Here is a 22,515-nt window from a genome sequence, read left to right as displayed (position 1 = left end):
TTTCATCAGAAAACATGACATATGTCCACCCCACCCTCCAATGATCTCTTGCCTCACACCACTGAAATTGCAAATGGCAGTGGTTTGAGGTCAGTGGAATGCACACTGCAGGGCATTTGTCTCAGAGCTGTCCTTGAAGTAACCGATCTGTAACAGTTTGTTGCGTCACTGTGATGTGAACTGCTGCTCAAATTGGTGCTGCAGATGCAGTAAGATGTGACAGAGCCATACACTGAACACAATGATCTTCCCTCTCAGTTGTGCAATGTGGCCATCCAGTAACCTGTCTCCTTGTGACCATACCTTATCATGACAACTGCTGCCAGCAATCATGTATAGTGGCTCCATTCCTGCCTAGTCTTACTGCAGTATCTCACAAGGAACATCCAGCTTCTAGTAGGCCTCTTACATGGCCTCATTCAATCACAGTGAGATGCTCAAACACAGTGAGTTGCTGATAATGTCATCTTTGTTGTCTTAAAGGCATTCTTGACTAACATCAACTCACCACGTCTAATCTCAAAGGTAACAAATGCTCATCACCATTACAGCTTTTATTTAAAGCAAACATTATTTGCATCCTCATAGTGGTTCCTTTACCTGTATAAACTGGAACTGGTCATCAACCATGGTATAGTGCAAATAAAATGGTTGAACCAATTTTAAAATTCATTTCTTGTCCAGTCTACATCATTTAGTACTATCATTAACAGCACTAATTTCCAGGATATTTTTCAGTACAGCAAGATATGAGACTTAGAGTTTTGACAAAATCAAGTACAACTTCAAAGTACTGGCAAGCAGGCCATTGCATGCTGAGCACAGCATGCTTGATTTCAGTGGCTGCTTCACAACCTGTGCAATCTGGATACTTCCCCCCTAATATCACCTTCTCTGAACTATGTAGGTAGTAGCTGCCCTTGCAACACCCCCTTTGATCTTTTAATCCTGCTGGTGTCAAATCTCTGTTAGTCCATGCCTCACATACACCTCTATCCCAGTCACAGTACATTAACTTCACTCATCCTGCACCCACACCACCTTCTCCTACAGTGTCCCTCTTACTCTGTCCTATTACTCCTTCCCAATCTCCTTGTTAAAGTCACTGTGCTCTGCCCACAACTCCCCCTGCTTATGACCAGAATGAGCTCATCTCACTGGTGCCACATTCCTAAGCTGTGCACTTGCTGCCTCTCCCTCCCAGTCATCAGCCACCCTTCCACAACCCAGTCTCCCTCTCTTCATTTCCTTTCTCACCTTGCCCACCTCGCCCACTCCATTCAACTCATTCCCTCTACCAAGGTGCAGCACCATCAAAAAATTGGTGTGTGTGTGTGTGTGTGTGTGTGTGTGTGTGTGTGTGTGTGTTGTGTTGTGTTGTGTTGTGTGTGGGTGTGTGGGTGGGTGGGTGGGTGGGTGTGTGGGTGCACACATGCAGCATGTGCTCATGGGTGTGCACATGCTCTATAGCTCTGCAAATGATTCATCAGAAAGTTAGGAAAGTTCTCAGTCTTGTATATGTGTCTTTCTATGACACAGCACCATTATTAGTCACTAATGTTTTGAAATTATTTTCTGTGCTTTCTATCTTTATTTTGATAGTACCCTCATAATAAGCAAGGTAAAATGGTGTTCCTGATACAATGTAAGTCATCATTTAAAAGTAAGGAACATGAGGGGGAAAATGAACATGTAATCTGCCATTTCAGAGATTTTCGTATGTGCAGTTCACATTAATGATTCTGTGCAACATGTATTGAACAGTAAATGTATGAATATTATCAGGATAGCTGAAAAGGAACCTAGAGAGTGATTCATCTCAAAAATCTTTCTGTACTTATTCCTATTTTCTACACTTGTACCTGTTTTAGCTGACATATTTTGGTATTATTTTGAATAATTACATTTTTGGGGCACTGGGATTTTACTAGCATGGATGGGGAGTTTTTTTGCACTCTTTAGAGAGTAAAATGAATAATAAGCATTTAACTGAATTTTACAAGTTACTGTGAGGACATTTAAAATTAAAAATGAAACAAGGCTTTCACAGCTGTTATTTGAACCCTTGGCAAGTTTCTTTTTATGGGCATTGGGTTATGATCTCTCTTTCTTTTCCTAACTCTTCCTATTTCTCTTCCTAACATTTCATCTTCCAGTGTTGGAGACATCATCAGAGGCTATAAAAATTTAGATAGCAGTAGCAAATTTAAACAGTTTGGCTTGCTGAGCTTGTTCAAATTTGCCACTGTTCACTGAAATCTTTATAGCCTCTGATGAGGTCTCCAACATTGGAAGATGAAAGGTTATGCAGAGGAGTATGCCTTGGACCCTGACATAATACCCATAAAACAAAAATCTCCAAGTATGAGTTCAGTTTTTCCACTATCTTCCCAGAAATGAATAAAAGAATTACTTCCAGTTTTGGATACCAAATTTGTATCATTTGATTTATAAAACATATATTTTATGACATTATTTGATCAAACAATACATTTTAGTGCAAATTAATAAAATTAAGAAAACTGACTTGACATGTAAATCAGATCCTGAGTTATGAACAAATCACTTTGTAGTGATTTCAATTGCTGTCTCTTATTCACATGTAAATACAATAAAATACTCAAAGAAAATGCACTGAAGTACTATAATATGAAGTATTATTTACCTGCTGCACAGTTCCACACTGGGTTCCCATAGGAATTCGTAAAACCAATTGAGATTGCCCACTGCCCATTTCAAAACAAGCTTGTGGATTACCCGTTGCATAGACTCGTCCTTCAAATGGTCCTCCAAATAAAAATGTAATCAACATATCAGCCTGTGTACAGTCAACTCTCACTGAAACCATAGAGAAAAGCTCCTTAAAAAATTTAAATGTACGCACTTGACAAAATTGAATTGGTAAAAATTGAAATAACTAAGAAAGTTAAAAGAGGACAGTAACAAAGATATAATAGACAAGCATAACAAAATAATAGAAAAGGAAGAATGAATATGTTATAAATTTTTGTTTGATAGATGTCATGTATGTCCCACCTCTAAAGTAAAGATGTGACTGTGCATAATAAAACAGTAAGTTTTAGATCAACATATTTACACAGAATCTAAAGCATTAAGTTTCACCCATTAAACTGCTTTTGTGGAAAAAAGTAACACATCATGACTAAATCATAGCATGTGTTGTAATTCAAAGTATGGAGTGAGTTTATATATGATACCATGTAGTGGTACATACAGGAACACTTTCATAGTGCTGTAGTGAAGCTGGTGCTTCATTACCTTGTCTCTGGGCTTTTTGTGTTCTGTTGGATGTGTTCCTGTGTTGTGTAGATGACTGAAATGAGTGCTTTCAAAGAATGTGTTAAGAGCAAGTTTCTAATTTTACAGATGACAATTAAAATGAAAGGAAAGGATTGAGTGAGGTCAGTACTGATACACAGTCAGCTCATCTTAAAAAGGACCTTGATGAAATTCTGCATATTTGTGTAGTCACCCAGTCAACAACTGCCTGGCTAAGATTCCTGTCCAGTTGATGAATTACCATTGGAAATGGTAAAGTGTCCATACTTCATGAGGCACTTTCTGGAGAACATAAAATGTATTTACAGTTAACGCACTGTGTAGTTTATGGTGGAAGGTACTAAGCGTCAGTTTCCCACACCCCCTATCTTATTTCATTTGCAAACTGGGTGAGGGAAAAATGACTTTCTGTTTGTGTCCTCTCTTTTATAATTCTCATGATATTATATGATATTCTCATGAACTCCACCCAAAATATATGATGAAAGTGGGGAAACTGATGGACAGTCTACATTAAACACCAGTTATCTAAATTTACCTTACAGAGTTTCATGAGAACAACGTTATTTACTACCAAAGATTCCCATTTAATTTCCATGTGCACCTACTCTCAATTTTCTAAGAACTATACTGCCTTTTTTATAATCCTAGTAGCATGTGTCTAAATTTTTTTAATGTCTGCTGTCAGGCCTACTTGTTAAGGAATGCAGACACTGGAGCAGTACCTTAAGAATATGTTGAATCAACATCTTCGGTTGGGTTGTTTGGGGGAGGAAACCAGACAGTGAGGTCATTTGTCTCATCGGATTAGGGGAGGACTTGGAAGGAAGGTCATCTGTGCCCTTTCAAAGGAACCATCCTGGAATTTGCCTGGAGTGATTTAAGGAGATCGCGGAAAACCTAAATCAGGATGGTCAGACGCGGGATTGAACTGTCGTCCTCCCGAACGTGAGTCCAGTGTGCTAGCCCCTGCACCACCTTGCTCGGTCAACATCTTGGATGTGGTTTCCTTAGAAGAAGGAGTCAACAGTCCCAGAATTCTGCCAAAACCTCTATGTTTCCGATTCCCTTTCCCTATTACTGATCTCATATGTTTGTTCCATTTTGTACATCTTCATAGTACTACTCCCAGGCATTTAAACGCTGTGGCATATGGCAGAAGTTTACCACAAAGCTTGTAATTACATAATATTGGATTTTCTATCTTGTTTGTGAGCATTATCTTGCAGAAACATAATGACACAGATTAATTTTACAGATTATTTAACATAACTCCATTTTTATGTGGGGTTACGCATGGTGTATGTAATAGTGAAAAATATCTTTTATATAAGCATAAGTATGTTACCCTATACCCTATAAATTATTTGTATGAAACAGAAACAGAGTAGTCCAAATAAATATGTTTGGTTTGCTTTTGAAGTAAACTTTATTGCCTGTCACAGACTTCTACACCACTGACCAACTGATAAAACAAATTGTTACACCTGCATATTTGTTCTTCATATCTATATATTTGTAGACCTCTACTGCTAGAATTGTAGCATGTAACATGGTAGTGTGTAACCTAACCATGTCAGTGTGTGAGAAACATCATGTTTGTAGTCAAGTTTCATATTCAAAGAGTTCATTCACACATGGAACACCCTCTCCTTCACCATGACAATGCCAGATCACACGCAAGGACTATAACATCTGCAGCAATCCAATGTCTTGGGTTCACTGTCATCTATCATCCTCCATAGAGCCCCAACTTGGCTCCACCGATTTTCATTTGCTTCCAAGACTTAAAGAATACCTTTGAGGACTTCACTTTGACAGTGATGAAGCAGTGCAAGCAGAGGTGAGGTTGTGGCTCTGTTGAAAAAGTTGAACATTCTACAGTGACAGTATCAACAAACTGTTCTCTCCTTGGGAGACATGTATTTGTCACCATGATGATTATATTGAGAAATATACAGGTAGACATGAATAATGAAGATGCAGGATGTTAGTAACGTTTGTTGTATCTAATAAACTTTAAGAGTTTCCACATACAAAAATTCGAAGGCATTACTTTTCAACATGTCCTTGTAAAATCTACTTTATTGAAGGTGACTTGTAAGTTAATAAATTTCAGTTGATGAAAATATATTTACATAAACTAACGTTAAAACATGTAACTTCAAAATATGTCTTGAGACAGATGGCTAAACTTTATCACAGTTGATAACTCCATATAACTCTTGTAGTATATGTTTGTATAGATACGACTTGCCTGAATATCACAGTCTAGATGACAATATATATAATTGTGGGTACTAGTTTCAGCCAGAATGGGCCATCTTCAAATCTCAAAATTTGTTGCAGAAACTGTTACTACAACAGTTGCTGTGAACTGTTTTTAAATATGATGGTGGCCTAGACTGGCTGAAACCACTCATCGAAAGAAAAATTGTGACATAGAATGTGTTACTCAGACAAGATGAATACACAGCACAGTGCTGTCTTTTAGTTACAACTTTTATTCTGAAATATGACTATCTCCCTGAATAATACAGGATTATTCACAAGTACCTCCAGGGATTCAGAAGATGAGTGTGTGAAAATGACAACACACACAGAAAAATGAACATATCAGTAGACGGATTTGACAGATTTTTAACATAATTAAATTTTTATATGATAGTACATATAGTATATATAATAGTGGAAAATATCTTCAATGTAAGCATTAGTATGTTACTCTTTTACTCTATATATTCTATAAATTACTTATATGAAAAGGATAGAACAGAGCAGTCAAAATAAATACATTTAGTTTGCTTTTAAAGTAAATTTTACTGTCTGTCAAGGCCTTATACGCCACTGGGCAACTGACAAAAAAATTGTTATGGTTTTTTTAAATGCAAAATCAACTTAACTCGCCAAATTTCAACTCAAAATATATACCACCACACAGTTGCGCTAGGGGACAGGCATGTCAGAACATTTAAAGAAATCATCTGCTACATAGTATCACATCAAATTAGTTCACAGCTGCAGATAGGCAACCCGATGAACAGGAATTGGCGAGCCATCCCAGGCAAGTCATGTCAGTGAATCCATGAATTACATGCATGTATCGATGTCTACCTTGTCACAAATGATGCCCATATTGAGCAACTGAAATGTAAAAATGCTCTATACATTGATATCTATGTCTTTTAGTTTTTGCACAGTTTTCTTCCGAAACCTGGAAGGTACAAATAACCCTATATTACGTAAATCAACTAATAAATGGAAATAGCTGAAATATATTAACTTATTGGCTTAATTATTACTGTGGCTTGGTATGATAAAGAATACTAAGGTTACTGCTCTTAGTTAATTAAGAAGTCCCAGAATGTTTTCTTTGAGTTCAGTTTCTTATCCTCTGAAAACGAGAAAATTTCCTTTTATTAAAACAGTGAGATATGAAAAAACTGATCATTTTTCCTTACAAAATGATTAAAGGAAAGGACTTCAACTTGACTAAGCTTTTTTTTTCTAAACTTTTTGAACATTTTGTTTGATATTGCCTTCTGTGCTACTTGACTCAATATTCTAAACCATAATTAAGACATGATTTCTATGAATATTTGCTAGTATGAGTTATCATTTGTGACTTTTTTCATCCACATTAAAAATAATGAGCAACATTAACTCACTCTGCAGTTGATTGCCGTATCTCTTGATTCTTGATTCACTGTATTCTATATACATTTGAGCGTGTTAGTTTATGGAATCACGTTCACACTTCTGGGCTTTTTTAATATTTTTTGTAATGTAATATGCAATAGCATTTTTTTCAGTTTACAACCATAATGAGATCCTCAATTGTTATAGCTGTTATATATATTTCCTTTTTCCATTTAAGCTTACTTTAAACTTGGTTTCCAATACACTACTTTAATCATGTACAATTTCGTACGGAATGGGTGTGCTCAGTGGCTGTGTTTATTAAAACAGGATTATTTACAATTACTAATAAAAAAATGTATTACACCATGCAGAGTATATTATGTGTTGATTTTACGTGACAACTTTAAACTGAGTGCTGGACTGGTATTTGGACCCAGATTGCCACTTTTCACAGGCAATGCACTAACAATCACTCCATCTTCGAATAGCTTATAGGCCGACTCAAAGCTTCCACTTGTTATAGGCTCCTTCTCTTTCCTTCCAAACTCTGAAGATGATCTCCCAAATAGTTATGTTAGCAATAACCATGTTGTCTAAGGCTCTTACATTACTCCTAGAATAAATTTTCTTTATCCACAACCACTAAAAAATATTGATTAGTACCTATGATATCTATAGGGTGTCCCAGAAATGTTGCAACAAATTTTGAGGGGGTTGTAAAGGGTGTCTCGAGGAACAAATTGAGGATAGGAACCCATCAAAGTTATAAGCACTGGTGCCTGCCACTAGCCCATCCATTCAGCACCATATGTGTCTTTACATGCTGATGGACCATAGGCAGAACATCTCACAATTTGTTCATTATTCAGTGATCATGACTGATTGCCACGATCACCAGTGGAGAAGATGGAGCTAGCTGCTGTTCTAATGAAACACTATGACAGTTTTGGACATGGGTTTCCATCCACAGCTTATTTTTCTCCTGGAAACCTCTAAAACCTCAATTATTTCTGAGTATAGAAGAGAAATATAAACCATAGATGGAAACCCCTGTCCAAAACCATCGTCCACCAAGGCAACAGAGCATTGCATTCATAGGAGACAATGCCTGTTGATTACTATAAACAAGACTTGGCAGTTGTTATTACTGCCTTCTAACTTGTACATTCCATGTCTTCTGACTTGTATGTTTCTATGTCATCCTTTACCCATCTGAGTGACTTTATCATCTTTGAAATACTTATTACACCATCCCCCTTTACTTTATCTTTCCTCTAGATTCCAACAAAGTTATCATAACTTATAAGATCTTCAGTTATTACATCTTCAATTATTCCACACACTTGTGAGCCCTATTTTGACTGCTCCTATTACAGAGCTGTAAGGTTAGCCCTAGCAATGCTAATGAATTTTTGAAGACATATACTACCAAAAGGAGTGGGGTCAAAGTACTTTGACAAAAAAAGAAGAGTCCAGAACCTTAAAATATCTTTTAGCAGTCTTAGCAATATCAACGCATTGTCAATAATGTATGCTACCAACAGGCTAGTACTTTATATGAACTGCAATTTAAAAAATACAAATTTCATTAACTGATATTGACTCTCATTAACAACATACTTGTAAAATAGGCTCTGAGATGTAAGTAGAGTCCTGAAACTGAAAATACTGAATATGACATTTGTTGTGAAAATTCACATTCCACTACGACCTCAAAATTAAATTTTTGAGCTAAGTTTAACTGACAAAAATTATAATATTTATAGAATCTGGTAGAATGAATGATTAAAAACAATAAACATTTGTTCACAATTTTAAAATATCAATTACATGACTAGATTACAGTATTTACAAAAAGTAGGCATAAAATAGCCCCCCCCCCCCCCCCGCCTCTAATTGTTATTGCTAGGTTTAATGAGTTTAATTTAATTGCTTCTGTTTTAGAGTTTCTCATATACAACAGTCTGAAAACAAGAACACAATAGTTTTATATGTGTCAACAGTTCAGTTCATTAATTACTTACAGAATCAAAGAATATTAAACCACTATTTTTATACATTTTATATATTTGTTATTTACATACAACTGCTTTGGCAAGTACTAATTGTGCTATATTATTTTTGTTCACATGAAGGACAGGCTAAATAATCTGGCCGAGTGAGATGGCACAGTGGTTAGCACTTTCGACTTGCATTCAGGACAACAGTTGTTCAGATTCACGTCTTGCCACCCCCAATATGACTAGAATGGGTAAATATATGAAGGTGCAGTTTTTGTTAAAACCTAGCACATTTTATTATATATGCAAGTAAATTTTAGCATTTATTGCTGCCAAATTATGACAACTTCGTTTTTTGGAAATGAAATTATATAGTTTATTCTATGACCATGGAAAGAGCATTTAACATTATTTCCATGTCCTACTATGTGTGGAACGTAATCAGATAACAAATAAGAAGGTAATATTGTCAAGAACCACTGTCCCACCATCAAGAGAAGAGGCTCCACAAATGTCTGCCTTCTGTACCAAATAGAGGTGAACACATAACTCAGATATGATTTGTGCATTTACCTGTGTGCTTCAATCACATTATTTTGTGCTCTCTTGCAGTACTGATCAGCCAAATTACTCACAAAGCATTTCAGACTTTCAAAATGTATGTGACAGTTGGAAAAGTGGATATTGGTTTCATTTATGGCAAATGTTGCCAAACCATTGCAGCAGTAGTGTGGTTGCATGCTATAAGGTGTTCTGATTGTGCCGAGCTCTTACAATCTCAATAAAATCTTCTCAGTTTACAAGAGGTGTCACTTCAAATAAAACACTCGAGCTTTCAATAGCTTTCTCTGCAATTGTCATCATGATTAAAATCACTGACTGCCAAGGTTGGCATGATGTTCTGCTTATGTAGATGCACTGACAGCATTTGGAACCTTCCAGGGAAGGCCAGAGTGACACATGCATTGAAGGAAAGATGGACAGCTTGAAGTATTGAAAATTATCCTCTCCCATTTTTTTCAGAATTTACAATGTCAATTACAAGTAAACAGTCCTTTTTTTACATTTTGTCCCTAATTTGCTTTGAGGTTCCTGAAGACTCATATAAAGCTGCAGAAACTGTATTCCACTGTTACTTATCACTGACACTGTTGTATATGAATATGTCTAGAATCTACAAATTTTTCTATAGTTCTACCTATCAATGACATCTCCTCTACCTATTTACTTGAAGTAATCTTCATAATTTTGTGATTTCCTTTAATGTACGTTTTCTGAATCTATTTAACCAGGTTGAAGAAGTCTGGAATTCAGTAATATTCACCTCACTTCAGTTCAGAGGGCCTAGTCTTGTATATTTCCCTCAGTTATAATGCACTGACTGTCACACTTTTGGACATTTCATTTTGGAGCATATTGTCTAGTGTTTGCAAATCTTCTTTCCATTTATACAATTCATGTTTAGGTTCTATGTAATTAAACTGGCTTTGCAGACATCTTAACTTTAAGCATTTTCTTCCTCCTGCCATTAACCAAAAAATTCACAGCCTTTTCCATGTCACTGAAAGCTGTTACTGTCTATGTTTTCTTACAGCTAGATAGGTACTGTATTTTTGCTCTAGTCTTAAATAGCACAACAGTCATCGTTCAAACAACAATTCACAGAAACATCAGAGTTACTTCATTTTTCTTCTAATGTTTCCACAGTTTGTAATGAAATGTCATGATCATTCAAATGAATAACCAAGAAATTACCTAATAAATAACACTCACATATAGGTCTTCAGGAGAAAGTAATTTTGATTGTATAACACACCATTCATATTTTATCTTTGCAAGGATAAAAACATTAATTGGATACAACATTACTCTGAAACTCTGGAACCTGCACAAAGATAGATGCTGTTAGCAAGTGTATATGAAGAAAACATTAAAAAAAAATTCCATTTTATCTTCATTGTTAACACATAGTGATACTGCTAAGGCAACTGCTAATTATCATGGATATTAAATGAGTTGCAAATTTGAGCAAATAATAATTGTGACCAACTGGCAGTGAACCTATTGATGGGAACTAAAAGTAGCTTTACCAATTATAATTGTATTGTGCTGTGTTATCTATTTACCAATATGTCATCAATCACGGATATGTGCCTGGCATGTTGCACATGCACTGTCTGCTACAGGTGTGGTATGCATGTACTTTTCTACATCAGCCTGGCGATTTACAAATTTGGGAATTTCCAACATTTGTTTTAAAAACACTTCCAGTGTGCCTTAGCACCTAAAATTTTGGCACTGTGTTTCTTTCTGTTAATTCTTTTGTATAATAGAATTGAAGACAGGCTTTGACATGTCATATGGGGAGAGCTACAAATATCATATGTTAATGGCCAACAGCATAGATGCTGTCATAGGTATTGTATGATAATGGGCAATGGCAATAGATGCTGCCATAGATATTTTGATATTAGATTGCCATCATAAAGACATCTGTGGTACCAGTTGTAGAACCTTGATGGTAACAAAAAAAAATCTTTAAGAGATGCTCAGTGAAGCCATCCTAGAAAATGACCTCACCATGAGTGAGGTCCCCACTTAGGGTGGGCAATATAGGTTGTTATTTGACTTGAAAAAGGAAAGAAAGGAATGGACATGTAAATGTGAGAGTTATATATATCATCATGATAGGGTGCAAATAATTGAGACTAGTGTATATATTCTATTTTTCAGGACAGTGGATCATACATGTCCCATCCATGCATTGGAAATGGAAATGCCGTGTGGATAGCGCCTCCCAGCGGGTAGACTGTTCGCCTGGTGCAAGTCTTTCGAGTTGACGCCACTTCGGCAACATGTGAGCCAGTGGGGATGAAATGATAATGATAAGGACAACCAACACCCAGTCCGTGAGTGGAGAAAATATCCGACCCAGCCGGAAATCGAACCCGGGCTGTTAGGTATGACATTCTGTCACACTGACCACTCAGCTACCAAGGGTGGACATCCAAGCATTTACAAAGGCTGATTGGGATGTAGTGGCCCAGGAAGGAAGTGTACATTGATGAAATGAGCAAAATACAGAAACAGCAGTTGGGTATATGAGTGAGGCTCCCTTGGCCTTTTTCAGTGGCACATAAAAGGTATATAGTTCCATTAAAAATCAAATTTGGTGTCATAATTTGGCAACTACAAATGTTTAAAATTACATGTGAATGTCAAAAAAATTTGCTACTGTATCAACTATGAACATACTGAAAACCACCCTTCAGTATATTTATTTATTCTGATTATACTTTGGTTGGCTTACCCAGCTATCTCACTCTGTATGCATCCTCATATTGCAGGTTATATTGGTTCATGAAAAGAATGGTCAATGAATCTGCTACATCTTGCAATAACAAATTGTTGTGACTGGGCTCAGAATGACCACACATAGGGAAATCAATGAGTGGTTTACAGTACGGTTTCAACATTAAATTTAACAAAAATGCAAAACCAAAACCAGCAAAAGCATTTCAGAACATTATTGACCATGAAACCAATACATTTAGCTAGAAAAATGATATTCAATATCCTGATGACAGCAACATTCAATTCATTGAATCAACGAATTCTTCCTGATATTAGGTAAAAATGCAGAGACAGAAATCTACCATCAAAATAGGTATGTTACATTACTCAAACACTCACTGCACAATCATCACCAGACATCAGTCTTGCCAAACAAACTGTTAAAGAAATCATTAGGTCATTGAAAACCATTAAATCTTCTGGTTATGATATTTCAACCTAAGTACTAAAATCTAGTGTTGTCTTGGTAGTGACACACTTGAGTTATTATTGTAAATAAAACCGCTACATTTTCCACTATAACTTAGCAAAAACTGCAAGTGACTCCTCATTACAGATTCAACTCCCTCTGCCAGTATTCTCAAAATTTTTTGAGAAGGCAGTTTACAATGCAATATTGACCTATCTGTTAATCACAGATTAGTTTGCTTCTGTGAAGAATTTTCTACATAGAATGCAATATATGATCTCACAAACTCAGTTTAGAAATAAATAAGAAAACTTGCCCTGTTGGCATTTTATGTGAACTTGCCATGGCCTGAGATTGTGTATTTCATAAAATTCTATCATGGAAACTAAAATTATAATGGCATTAAAGGCACCATTCCCCTTGCATGGATGCAGTTATATCTCAACAACAGAAAACAGTGCATCACATTAACAAAAGTCTAAATTCAGAGGGGGAGGGGGAGACCATTAGATATGGAATTCCACAAGGTTCAGTGATTGAGCTGCTCCTGTTCTTGACCTATACAGATGACTGACTTGGACAATAGAGGACTCTTCAAAAACAGTGAAATTTGTTGATGATGATGACTCCACAAACACATCCATGCCAGATATAGCAAGTAAAAAAATGGAACAGCGTTACTACAGATTGAAAGCAAAGAGCTTCATTCTTGATCTTTCAAAGGCACACTTTATGCAGTTCCAAACAAATAAAATTGTCTTATGAGAACCAGAAGTAAAACTCAATGGGAACACACATGATGAGGCTTAATGTTTCTAGGCATCCAGATGGACAACCGAGAGGGCACAAGCATGAGGATGCCATTTACATGTTCACTCAGCAAATTTTGTAAACAGAGAAAATAGCACCAGTTGGTATTTTCTGCGACCTACCTATGACATTTGACTGTGGAATCACAGCAATCCCCTGCACAAATTGAAGTGTTATGGGACTGATTGTGTAGCCAACCAATGGATAATGTCAAATTTTTAAACATCCTTAGGCCCACTATTATTCCTCATATGTGTGAATGATCTTCCAAATAATATAAAAAAGCAGAATTAGTTCCTCTTGCAAATGACACTAGTACTGAAATCAGTCCAAGCATTCATGCAAAATAAATGATAAACAAAGGTCTTTAAAGTATCATTAACTAATTTTCTGTGAATGGTCTTTAAAAAAAATCAGTTCTGCATATATAGGGATACTTCACCAGTGATGAGTGTTACACATGATGAGGAAATAACAAATAGGGTAGAAACTTCAAAATTTTTTGGTGTCCATTTTGACAAGAATTTAATCAGGAAGAAACACATTTTGGAACTGCTAAAATAGTTTTGTTCTGCCACATTTGCACATAGAATCATTACAGATCTTGGGGAGAGGCACATCAGTAAGTTGACATATTTTGTCTATTTTCATTCAATAGTGTCATATGGAATAATGTTCTGGGGTAACTCATCTTAAAGAAAGAATGTCTTCCCTGCACAAAAAAGTGCAGTAAAATAACATGTGGTGCTCACCCATGACATTGGGCATTCTGACTACTGCTTCACAGTACATTTATTCCCTTGTAAAGTTTGTTGCAAATAATTCAGTACAGTTCAAAAGGAAGAATGATGCACATAATTACAATACCAGAACAAAAAATGATGTTCACTACCCAACATTAAGGTTGTCTTTAGCATGAAAAGGGGTACACAATGCTGTAACAAAAATTTTTGATCATTTGCTCAGTGATACAAAATGTGAGACAGAGAGCAAAGTAAAAAAGTTAGAACCAAAACTGAGAATGTTTTTCCATGACAACTCCTTGTACTCCACAGAAGAATTTCTATTACTGTAATGTATAAAAGGTGATGGGTAGGACTTACTAAATCACAACGTCTGTATATCTTTTTTTCTTCTTAAAAAAAAGATAAAAAACTTAGAAATGTTCACAATGTAACTATATGTACAAGTTAATTTGCAATGTGAATGTAAAATGACTTTTTTCATATTATTATGATCTATCATACAAAACAATCTATGGAACATGAAGCTAACTAAATAGCCAACCTGACGACTCAGTTCTTCCATTTTTATAGTTAAAAATTTCTCTCATAGTTTTAACTTGCTGACAGGATTGCTAGCATGCCTTCAGGGTTTTTTGTCCTGTGGTACAATCTTCACGTGTAACACAATGAAGATCAAGCGAGCATAAAGAATATTTTGTAAAACTGATAGCTGAACATTGTGCATAAGACTTTTCATGAGTTAGGGGTTCTTACACTTATGTACTGATACATTTACCACCTAATCAGATTCACTGTTGACAACAAGAAGAATGATTTTAGGATGAACTGTGCGTTTCAGTACCTCAATACTAGGAGGAAAAATAATTTCTATTTTGACAGTGTGGATTTTTTTATTATGGAGCAAACGTCTATAACAGACTGAGGACAAATGTCAGGCAAGAAATGGAAAATCCCCAGATAGACAATAAACAAAGCAAAAGGGTACCTTATCAGCACATTCCTTCAGCAATTTATCAGAATGTATGGTCAAGGGGGATGTTAATTCTGCTTAACTAATGTCAGCATTGCTGCATCCATGGCTTGCACCTAGACTAAGGATTAAGCGATGTAGTTTGAACATAACCATCTTTCACTGATATGAAAGGGAGAGTTTGTTTTAGCTGTGAGGAGTCACTGAGGTACTCTTGGCTGGAGAAGATGAAAAGTTCAGTTACTAATTCCATGGTGTAAAGTTAACTTGGAGTTTATGCAATATGCCTTGAACATTACAGTATCTACTGAAGTCCTTTACTGCTTACTCAGAGTAAACATTATGAGTCTTGAGCTAGCACTGAACAGTTAAGTCCTTGATAGCTGCTTGACAGACAGCCTAGTGCATGTTGAAGTCTGACTGTCAGCTGCAGCTCCAACTTCTTTGCTGCCCATGATGTATCTCTTGACTGCATCTCTGCTGACATTCTGATGTCTTCTTCACTTCAACCCTCCTGCCTTGGCAGTGCTCTGAGGCTGTTTTGAAGCAGAGAGATGCTATTATACCTGTTCAAGGTTGATGACATAATGCCAATTCTTCTGCCTTTATTGGCCATCAATGATGTTATGGAATTCCTTCCTGACACCTTGTTTCTTCTCTCTAAAACTACAACCATACACTGCAAACCACTTTGACGTGCTTGTCACAGATGATACAAATTTTCTTCATGGTAATAATGATCTCAGTAGCCTTGGAAAGACAGACAGCTGCTAAATCATTCTATTAATTTAGAGCAAATGGATTCATGCTGAATGAAAACAAAACCAAGTAGATGATATTTACCATAAAAGACAAGTTTTCCTCACATGATTCAAGTTATGTTACGTTTTTACTCTACAACATGACAATCATGACCTTAGTGCCTGTTTCACCAAACGTGCCATATGGATTGTTCCTCCAGACACCCGTTTCTCAGAACTCTGCAGGTTGGAACTAGCACTACAACATGTCCTTGTTTCTCACAATCCACCTGGCATTAATTTGCATTAATTTCTTCCACCACAGCATTTCTTCATAGTAACTACTCTTTGCTTCACTCCATTTTAGTTTTCTACTCTTTCATTGTCTTATCCATCTATCTTTAACCAGCCCCGTCCCACCTCTGTTGTGTACAATGTGCTTAGCTTTTCGCATTAACTCGTGCATGATGTTTAAGCAGTAATCTCTGTCTGTGTATTACCATATCTACCTTTAAGCTCTCAGGTTTCCAAATCTTGTCCAATGTAGCCCCCAACAATCACTCTTTCCTTTTCATCCCGTGCGGTAAGTCTCCCCTGACCCATGGTTCTGGGTGACATTCACAAAATCTACTGCTTTCCTAGACCTCTCCAGCTTTTTCCTTCACCCCTCTTACTTCCCCTTCAACCCTTCTGCCTGAAGGAGGAGCCACTGGCTCCTCCGAAACCTTGCCAATTACAACTGCCTTTTATGTGTGTATTCTGCCACCGCTTGCTGAGTAGATTTAATTAATTAATTAAATTATTTTGTCAATAGTTGATTGTTTTCATTGTAATTTTAAACCTATATTACTTTTGAATCATCAGTTGTATTTTACTATGTGTATGAGACTTTACTATTGCTGTACTGGACTACTGACAGTAAAAATATCATTAGTATTACTTATTAGGGTCTCTGACATTCTATTCATGGGTGGAATGTGGGAAGAAAGCCTGCTTCCATGCCTCCTCATGTATGGTAATAAGCCAAATCTAGTCTTTGTGGCTCTTACAAGAGCAATCTCTATGGGGTTGTAGTATTCCTAGATTTCTCATTTAATAATGGTTCTTGAAACTTTTTTAAGTAGAATTTCACAGAAATATTTATGTCTGTCTTCAACCATCTGCTATTCAGATTATTCAGCATTTAAGTGACAATGTTCTATGAGTCAAATAAAATCTGTGGCCACTTGTGCTACCATTCTTTGCATACATTCAGTATCATCTGTTAACCTTATTTTGCATAAGTCTCATACATCAGTACTCCAGGCTGGATGGAACAAATGTTTCATGAGCAATATCCTTTGTACACTAACTGCATTTTCTTCCATTTGCCATGTACAACATTTGAACTGAAGACATTTATCAAGATCAGACTGAATATTTATGTAGGCTTTTTCAGGCAGTACTTCCTTATAGACAACTGTGTCATCTTCAAAAAGTCTGAGGTTATCATTAATATTGTCTGCAGATCATTAAATACAACATGAACAACAAGGGTCCCAGCAGCACACTACCCTGGGCGCTCCCCAAGTTACTTCTGCATGTCAGTGACTCTCCACCCAGAGGGCAAACTGTGTCATTCCTACCAATAAATCCTCAATCCAATCACAAAGGTCATTTAATTCCCAATATGATCATACATTTGTTAATAAGTATTTGTGTGACACCAACAAGCATGGCTATTGGAAATAAAGAAATAATTATAGCAACTTGATTGCCACGTTCTTTTGATTATGTCAAGCTAGAAAAGTGGAAATTGGGTTTCACATTAATGATGTTTACAGAATCCATACAGTTAGGCCGGCCGTGGTGGCCAAGCGGTTAAAGGCGCTACAGTCTGGAACCGCGAGGCCGCTACGGTCGCAGGTTCGAATCCTGCCTCGGGCATGGATGTGTGTGATGTCCTTAGGTTAGTTAGGTTTAATTAGTTCTGAGTTCTAGGCGACTCATGACCGCAGAAGTTAAGTCGCATAGTGCTCAGAGCCATTTGAGCCATACAGTTAGGCAGAGAGGAGGCTGATCTGTTCAAAATGCCTCATTACATTTCAGCTCAGAATATGTTCTAAGATTCTACAACAAATGGATGTCAAGAATATTGGATGGTAGTTTTGTAGATCATTCCTGCTATGATTCTTGTGAATAGGTGTGACCTGTGCTTCCTTCTAACTACTGGTCACAGTATTTTGTTTGTGGGATCCACAGTGTATTATAGTTATGAAGGGCACTAATCAAGTGGCAGTATCTCTATAAAATATGACAGGAATCCATAACACATTGATGCTTTATTTCATGTAAGTGATTTGTGCTGTTTCTCAATAACACTGACATTAGTACATGTCCTGCTCATTTTTGTAAAACAGCAAGAATTAAACTGGGATATTATTCCTGAAATTTGCATTGGAAAGAAACTTTTAAAAATGGAGTTCAGCATTTCTGCTTTTGCTCTGCTAATCTCAATTTCACTTTCTAAGCCACACATGAGTGTTTGGAAATTAACTTTGGAGCCTTAATATATGACTAGAATTTTTTTCAGTTCTGTGAGACTTTTTTGATAGTATTCTGCTATGGTAGTCATTGGAGGCTTCATGTAGTGCCATTTTGCTGCAGTAATTGCTGTTCTTTGTAAGTTTCTTTGTGGGGACTGCATACCATGGAGGGGCTATCCCACCACAAACTGTTCTACTATGTGCATATCAACCCAGTGCTTGGTCAACTATTCTTAAGCCACAGTTTCTTTACATACTTGCCCCTAGAGCTAAATCATTCAAGTTCCCTCTTGTGATATGACATCATCCAGATTTGAGGATGAGAGGAACCCACTAGTTGTAAGGATGAAGGGAAACATTCCTCTCACCTTCACAGTCTGTGTGCTCTTACGAATAGAACAGTTTTATTTGTTTTATTTGTATTTATCAACAGTCACAGCCCTCATACTGTGGTCCTTTATGGACTAAATATTCATGTGTGCCTTTATGGACTAAATATTCATGTGTGTCTCTGTGATCCTGGGGTTTGAATAAACTGTCCTCCTTTCTAATCTTAATTTCCTGGGGAAGGAACTACTAGTTCTGAAAATTAGGAACATTTTTTGCACTTTTAAATGTACCCAGAATTTTGCTCCCCAAAGATAACTGCTGCTGAGGCATTCTGCCTCTTTGTAATATTATAGTTTCCTAAAGTGAACTTTCCCTTTGATAAAAGTTACATAAATTCTTTGTTAGAAATATCAAATAAACAATGACTGAATTATTAAGAGGGGGAGCATATGCTTGTTTCAGAGTACTGTGTGCTAAAAAGTGATGACTCGCACTTTTTTATTCTGTTCTTGATATCGGTTGAAGTATTACATGTCACACACATTACTTGGTCAACTTTCCTGCTTCATTGACACCAGTTGCAACCCCCTGGCACTACAGGGCTCTGAACTGTGGCATGTAACATGGTGGTGTGTAATGTAACTATATCAGTGCATGAGCAACAGTGTGATGTAATTGAGTTCCTGACTGCACAAGATATTTGTCTACACATGGGACACCCACTCCTTCAGCATTACAATGCCAGACTACACATGAGCACTGTCATATCTGTGAGAATCTGATGCCTCGGGTTCACTGTCATCAGTCATCCTTTGACAGTCCAGACTTAGCCACATCCGATTTTCATCATTTCCAAAACTTAATGAACCGCTTCGAGAACTACACTTCAATAGTGATGAAATGGTTCAAGCAGAGGTGAGGTTATGGCACTGTGAACAAAGTCAAACATTCTACAGTGACAGTATCAACAAACTGGTATCTTGTTGGGAGAAATGTATTCATCACCAGAGTGGCTTTGTTGACAAATAAGTATGTAGACATGAAGGATAAAGATGTAGAATGTTAACAACATTTGTTTTATTTAAAAAGCTTTAAGTGTTTTCACATAAAAAATTCAGAAGCCTTACTTTTCAGCATGTTTTTGCATAAAGCAATCTAGAGGTAATATTCAGTGGCTACAACTGTTTGTTCTTCTACACAGTTGTTGTTGAGACTTCAAGGGTCATAATGCCACAACTCACCATAAGATAGCATTGCAGTTTGGAATTTCACACAAGCTGTTCTAATGGAACTGGGGCACACTGTGTAAATACTCTAACAAGGGAACCTCCCCATCGCACCCCCCTCAAATTTAGTTATAAGTTGGCACAGAGATAGGCCTTGAAAAACTGAAAACAGATCAATCGAGAAAACAGGAAGAAGTTGTGTGGAACTATGAAAAAAATAAGCAAAATATACAAACTGAGTAGGCCATGCGCAAGGTAGGCAACATCTAGGATTGTGTTTCCTTGCGGGTACCATGGTCCCGTGGTTAGCGTGAGCAACTGCGGAACGAGAGCCGGCCGAAGTGGCCGTGCGGTTAAAGGCGCTGCAGTCTGGAACCGCAGGACCGCTACGGTCGCAGGTTCGAATCCTGCCTCGGGCATGGATGTTTGTGATGTCCTTAGGTTAGTTAGGTTTAACTAGTTCTAAGTTCTAGGGGACTAATGACCTCAGCAGTTGAGTCCCATAGTGCTCAGAGCCATTTGAACCATTTTTTTTGCGGAACGAGAGGTCTTTGGTTCAAATCTTCTCTCGAGTGAAAAGTTTAATTTTCTATTTTCAGACAATTATTAAAGTTCAGGCACTCACACATAATCAACTTCGCTCTCCAAAATTCCAGGACATGTTTAGATTTACTTGGATATATGCAGGATTTGATGGTCTACACACAGAAACATTTGAAAACGTAAGAAACATATGTTTTGACAGAGCACAGGGAAAACTGTACGACTGTGAAACTGTTGCATTCATTTGTTGCAGTTTATGTGACAAACTCTTATGTTTTCATCACTTTTTTGGGAGTGATTATCACATCCACAAGAAAACCTAAATTGGGCAAGGTAGAAGAATCTTTTTACCCATTCGCCAAGTGTGCAAGTTAGGTGGGTCGACAACATACTCCTGTCATGTGACGCACATGTCGTCACCAGTGTCGTATATATCAGATGTGTTTTCCTGTGGAGGAATCGGTTGACCTATGACCTTGCGATCAAATGTTTTCGGTTCCTATTGGAGAGGCACGTCCTTTCGTCTACTAATCGCACGGTTTTGCGGTGCGGTCGCAAAACACAGACACTAAACTTATTACAGTGAACAGAGACGTCAATGAATGAACGGACACATCATAACTTTGCGAAAATAAAGAAAGTAAAATTTTTGCTCGAGGAAGGATTCGAACCAAGGATCTCTTGTTCCGCATATGCACACTCTAACCACGGGACCACAGCACTCCTCTGCTCAAATTGTCCTTTATGTTGCCTATCTTGTACATGGACTACTCACTTTGTATATTTTGCTTATTTTTTCATAGTTTCACACAACTTCTTCCTGTTTTCTCGATTGATCTGTGTTCAGTTTTTCAAGGCCTATCCACTGCGTTAATTTATAACTAAATCTGAGGGGGGTGCGATGGGGAGGTTCCCTTGTAAGAAATGTTTAATATGCCCTAAAACATTGCATCAGTTTATATAGCACCCCATTCTGAAAGTCAAAATAAAGAAAAATCTTAATATAAACAAATTTCATTAAATTTATTACATAAATTCCACCATGAGCAAGCATAAAACCAGTCCTCAAAGAATGAAATATACTTCAATCCCGTATTTATATTTTAAAATCTTTTTTGTTAGCTAAGATATTCATTTTAAATAACTGAAGAGACTCACAGGTAAGACAGAAGTTCTGTTGAAGTGAAATATGTGAGTAGTCTCCTTAACAACAGAGTCTCTTCATCCATTAGAAACAAAAACTAATACTTTTAAGAAAAAATGTAAGTAACCACTTTTTGAAACACTTTTTATGGTGTTAGTATTAACTACATGGCTTTCTTTTATTTGGTACATACATATGACAGCTGAAAAGTTAAAAATCTTGTTTAATTAATTTCACATATATAAAGATAAATATGAAATGTTCACCTTTACATAGTTGTCATTTTTCTTTTCCCACAATGGTGTTTATTATGTGTACTTCATATGGTATAATTTTGTATTTGTGTAGTAGAATAAATGTTATGGATTGTGCTATAGGTTAGAAGAAATTCACTAGTGGTGAGCGTGGTATTTATGAAATGATTATTGACTTCTCCTGTATCTTTCATAGTTGTACACCACTGAATGCTACTCCCAAAGAATACACAAATCATTAAATATAATTATATAATAAGCCATGATTATATGGCCAAGGATGTCTCATTTGAATAAAATGTTTTATTTATTACTGAACAATATTCAGCATTTGGTCATCTTCATACATTTGTTACCAAGAGTCTGTACATCCAATCTCTTTTAACAGTGACGAAAAACTTTTGCAAAAAATGCTTACCATTTTAATTTAGGATGGTTTGAATGTATAATTAGAATGATTTATTGGAAACTAATGGCACATTACCAGTGTAGAAATTTTAATGTAAAGCAAATGGTAATGCA

At 36.6% G+C, this 22,515-nt stretch overlaps 1 protein-coding gene across 1 annotated transcript in view; it reads right to left on the bottom strand.

Moving 5' to 3' along the window:
* LOC126248836 (uncharacterized) overlaps window positions 1-22,515 on the bottom strand; it is a 535,548-nt gene that overhangs the window by 83,895 nt on the left and 429,138 nt on the right. Inside the window, exon 22 of the mRNA XM_049950252.1 lies at window positions 2,666-2,838. Within this exon, the coding sequence (XP_049806209.1) occupies window positions 2,666-2,838 (173 nt within the window). The remainder of the gene's footprint in view (window positions 1-2,665; window positions 2,839-22,515) is intronic.

The sequence above is a fragment of the Schistocerca nitens genome, chromosome 3 (genome assembly GCF_023898315.1).
Source record: "Schistocerca nitens isolate TAMUIC-IGC-003100 chromosome 3, iqSchNite1.1, whole genome shotgun sequence".
NCBI classification, from domain to species: Eukaryota; Metazoa; Arthropoda; class Insecta; order Orthoptera; family Acrididae; genus Schistocerca; species Schistocerca nitens.
This window is presented reverse-complemented; position numbering and strand designations above follow the sequence as displayed.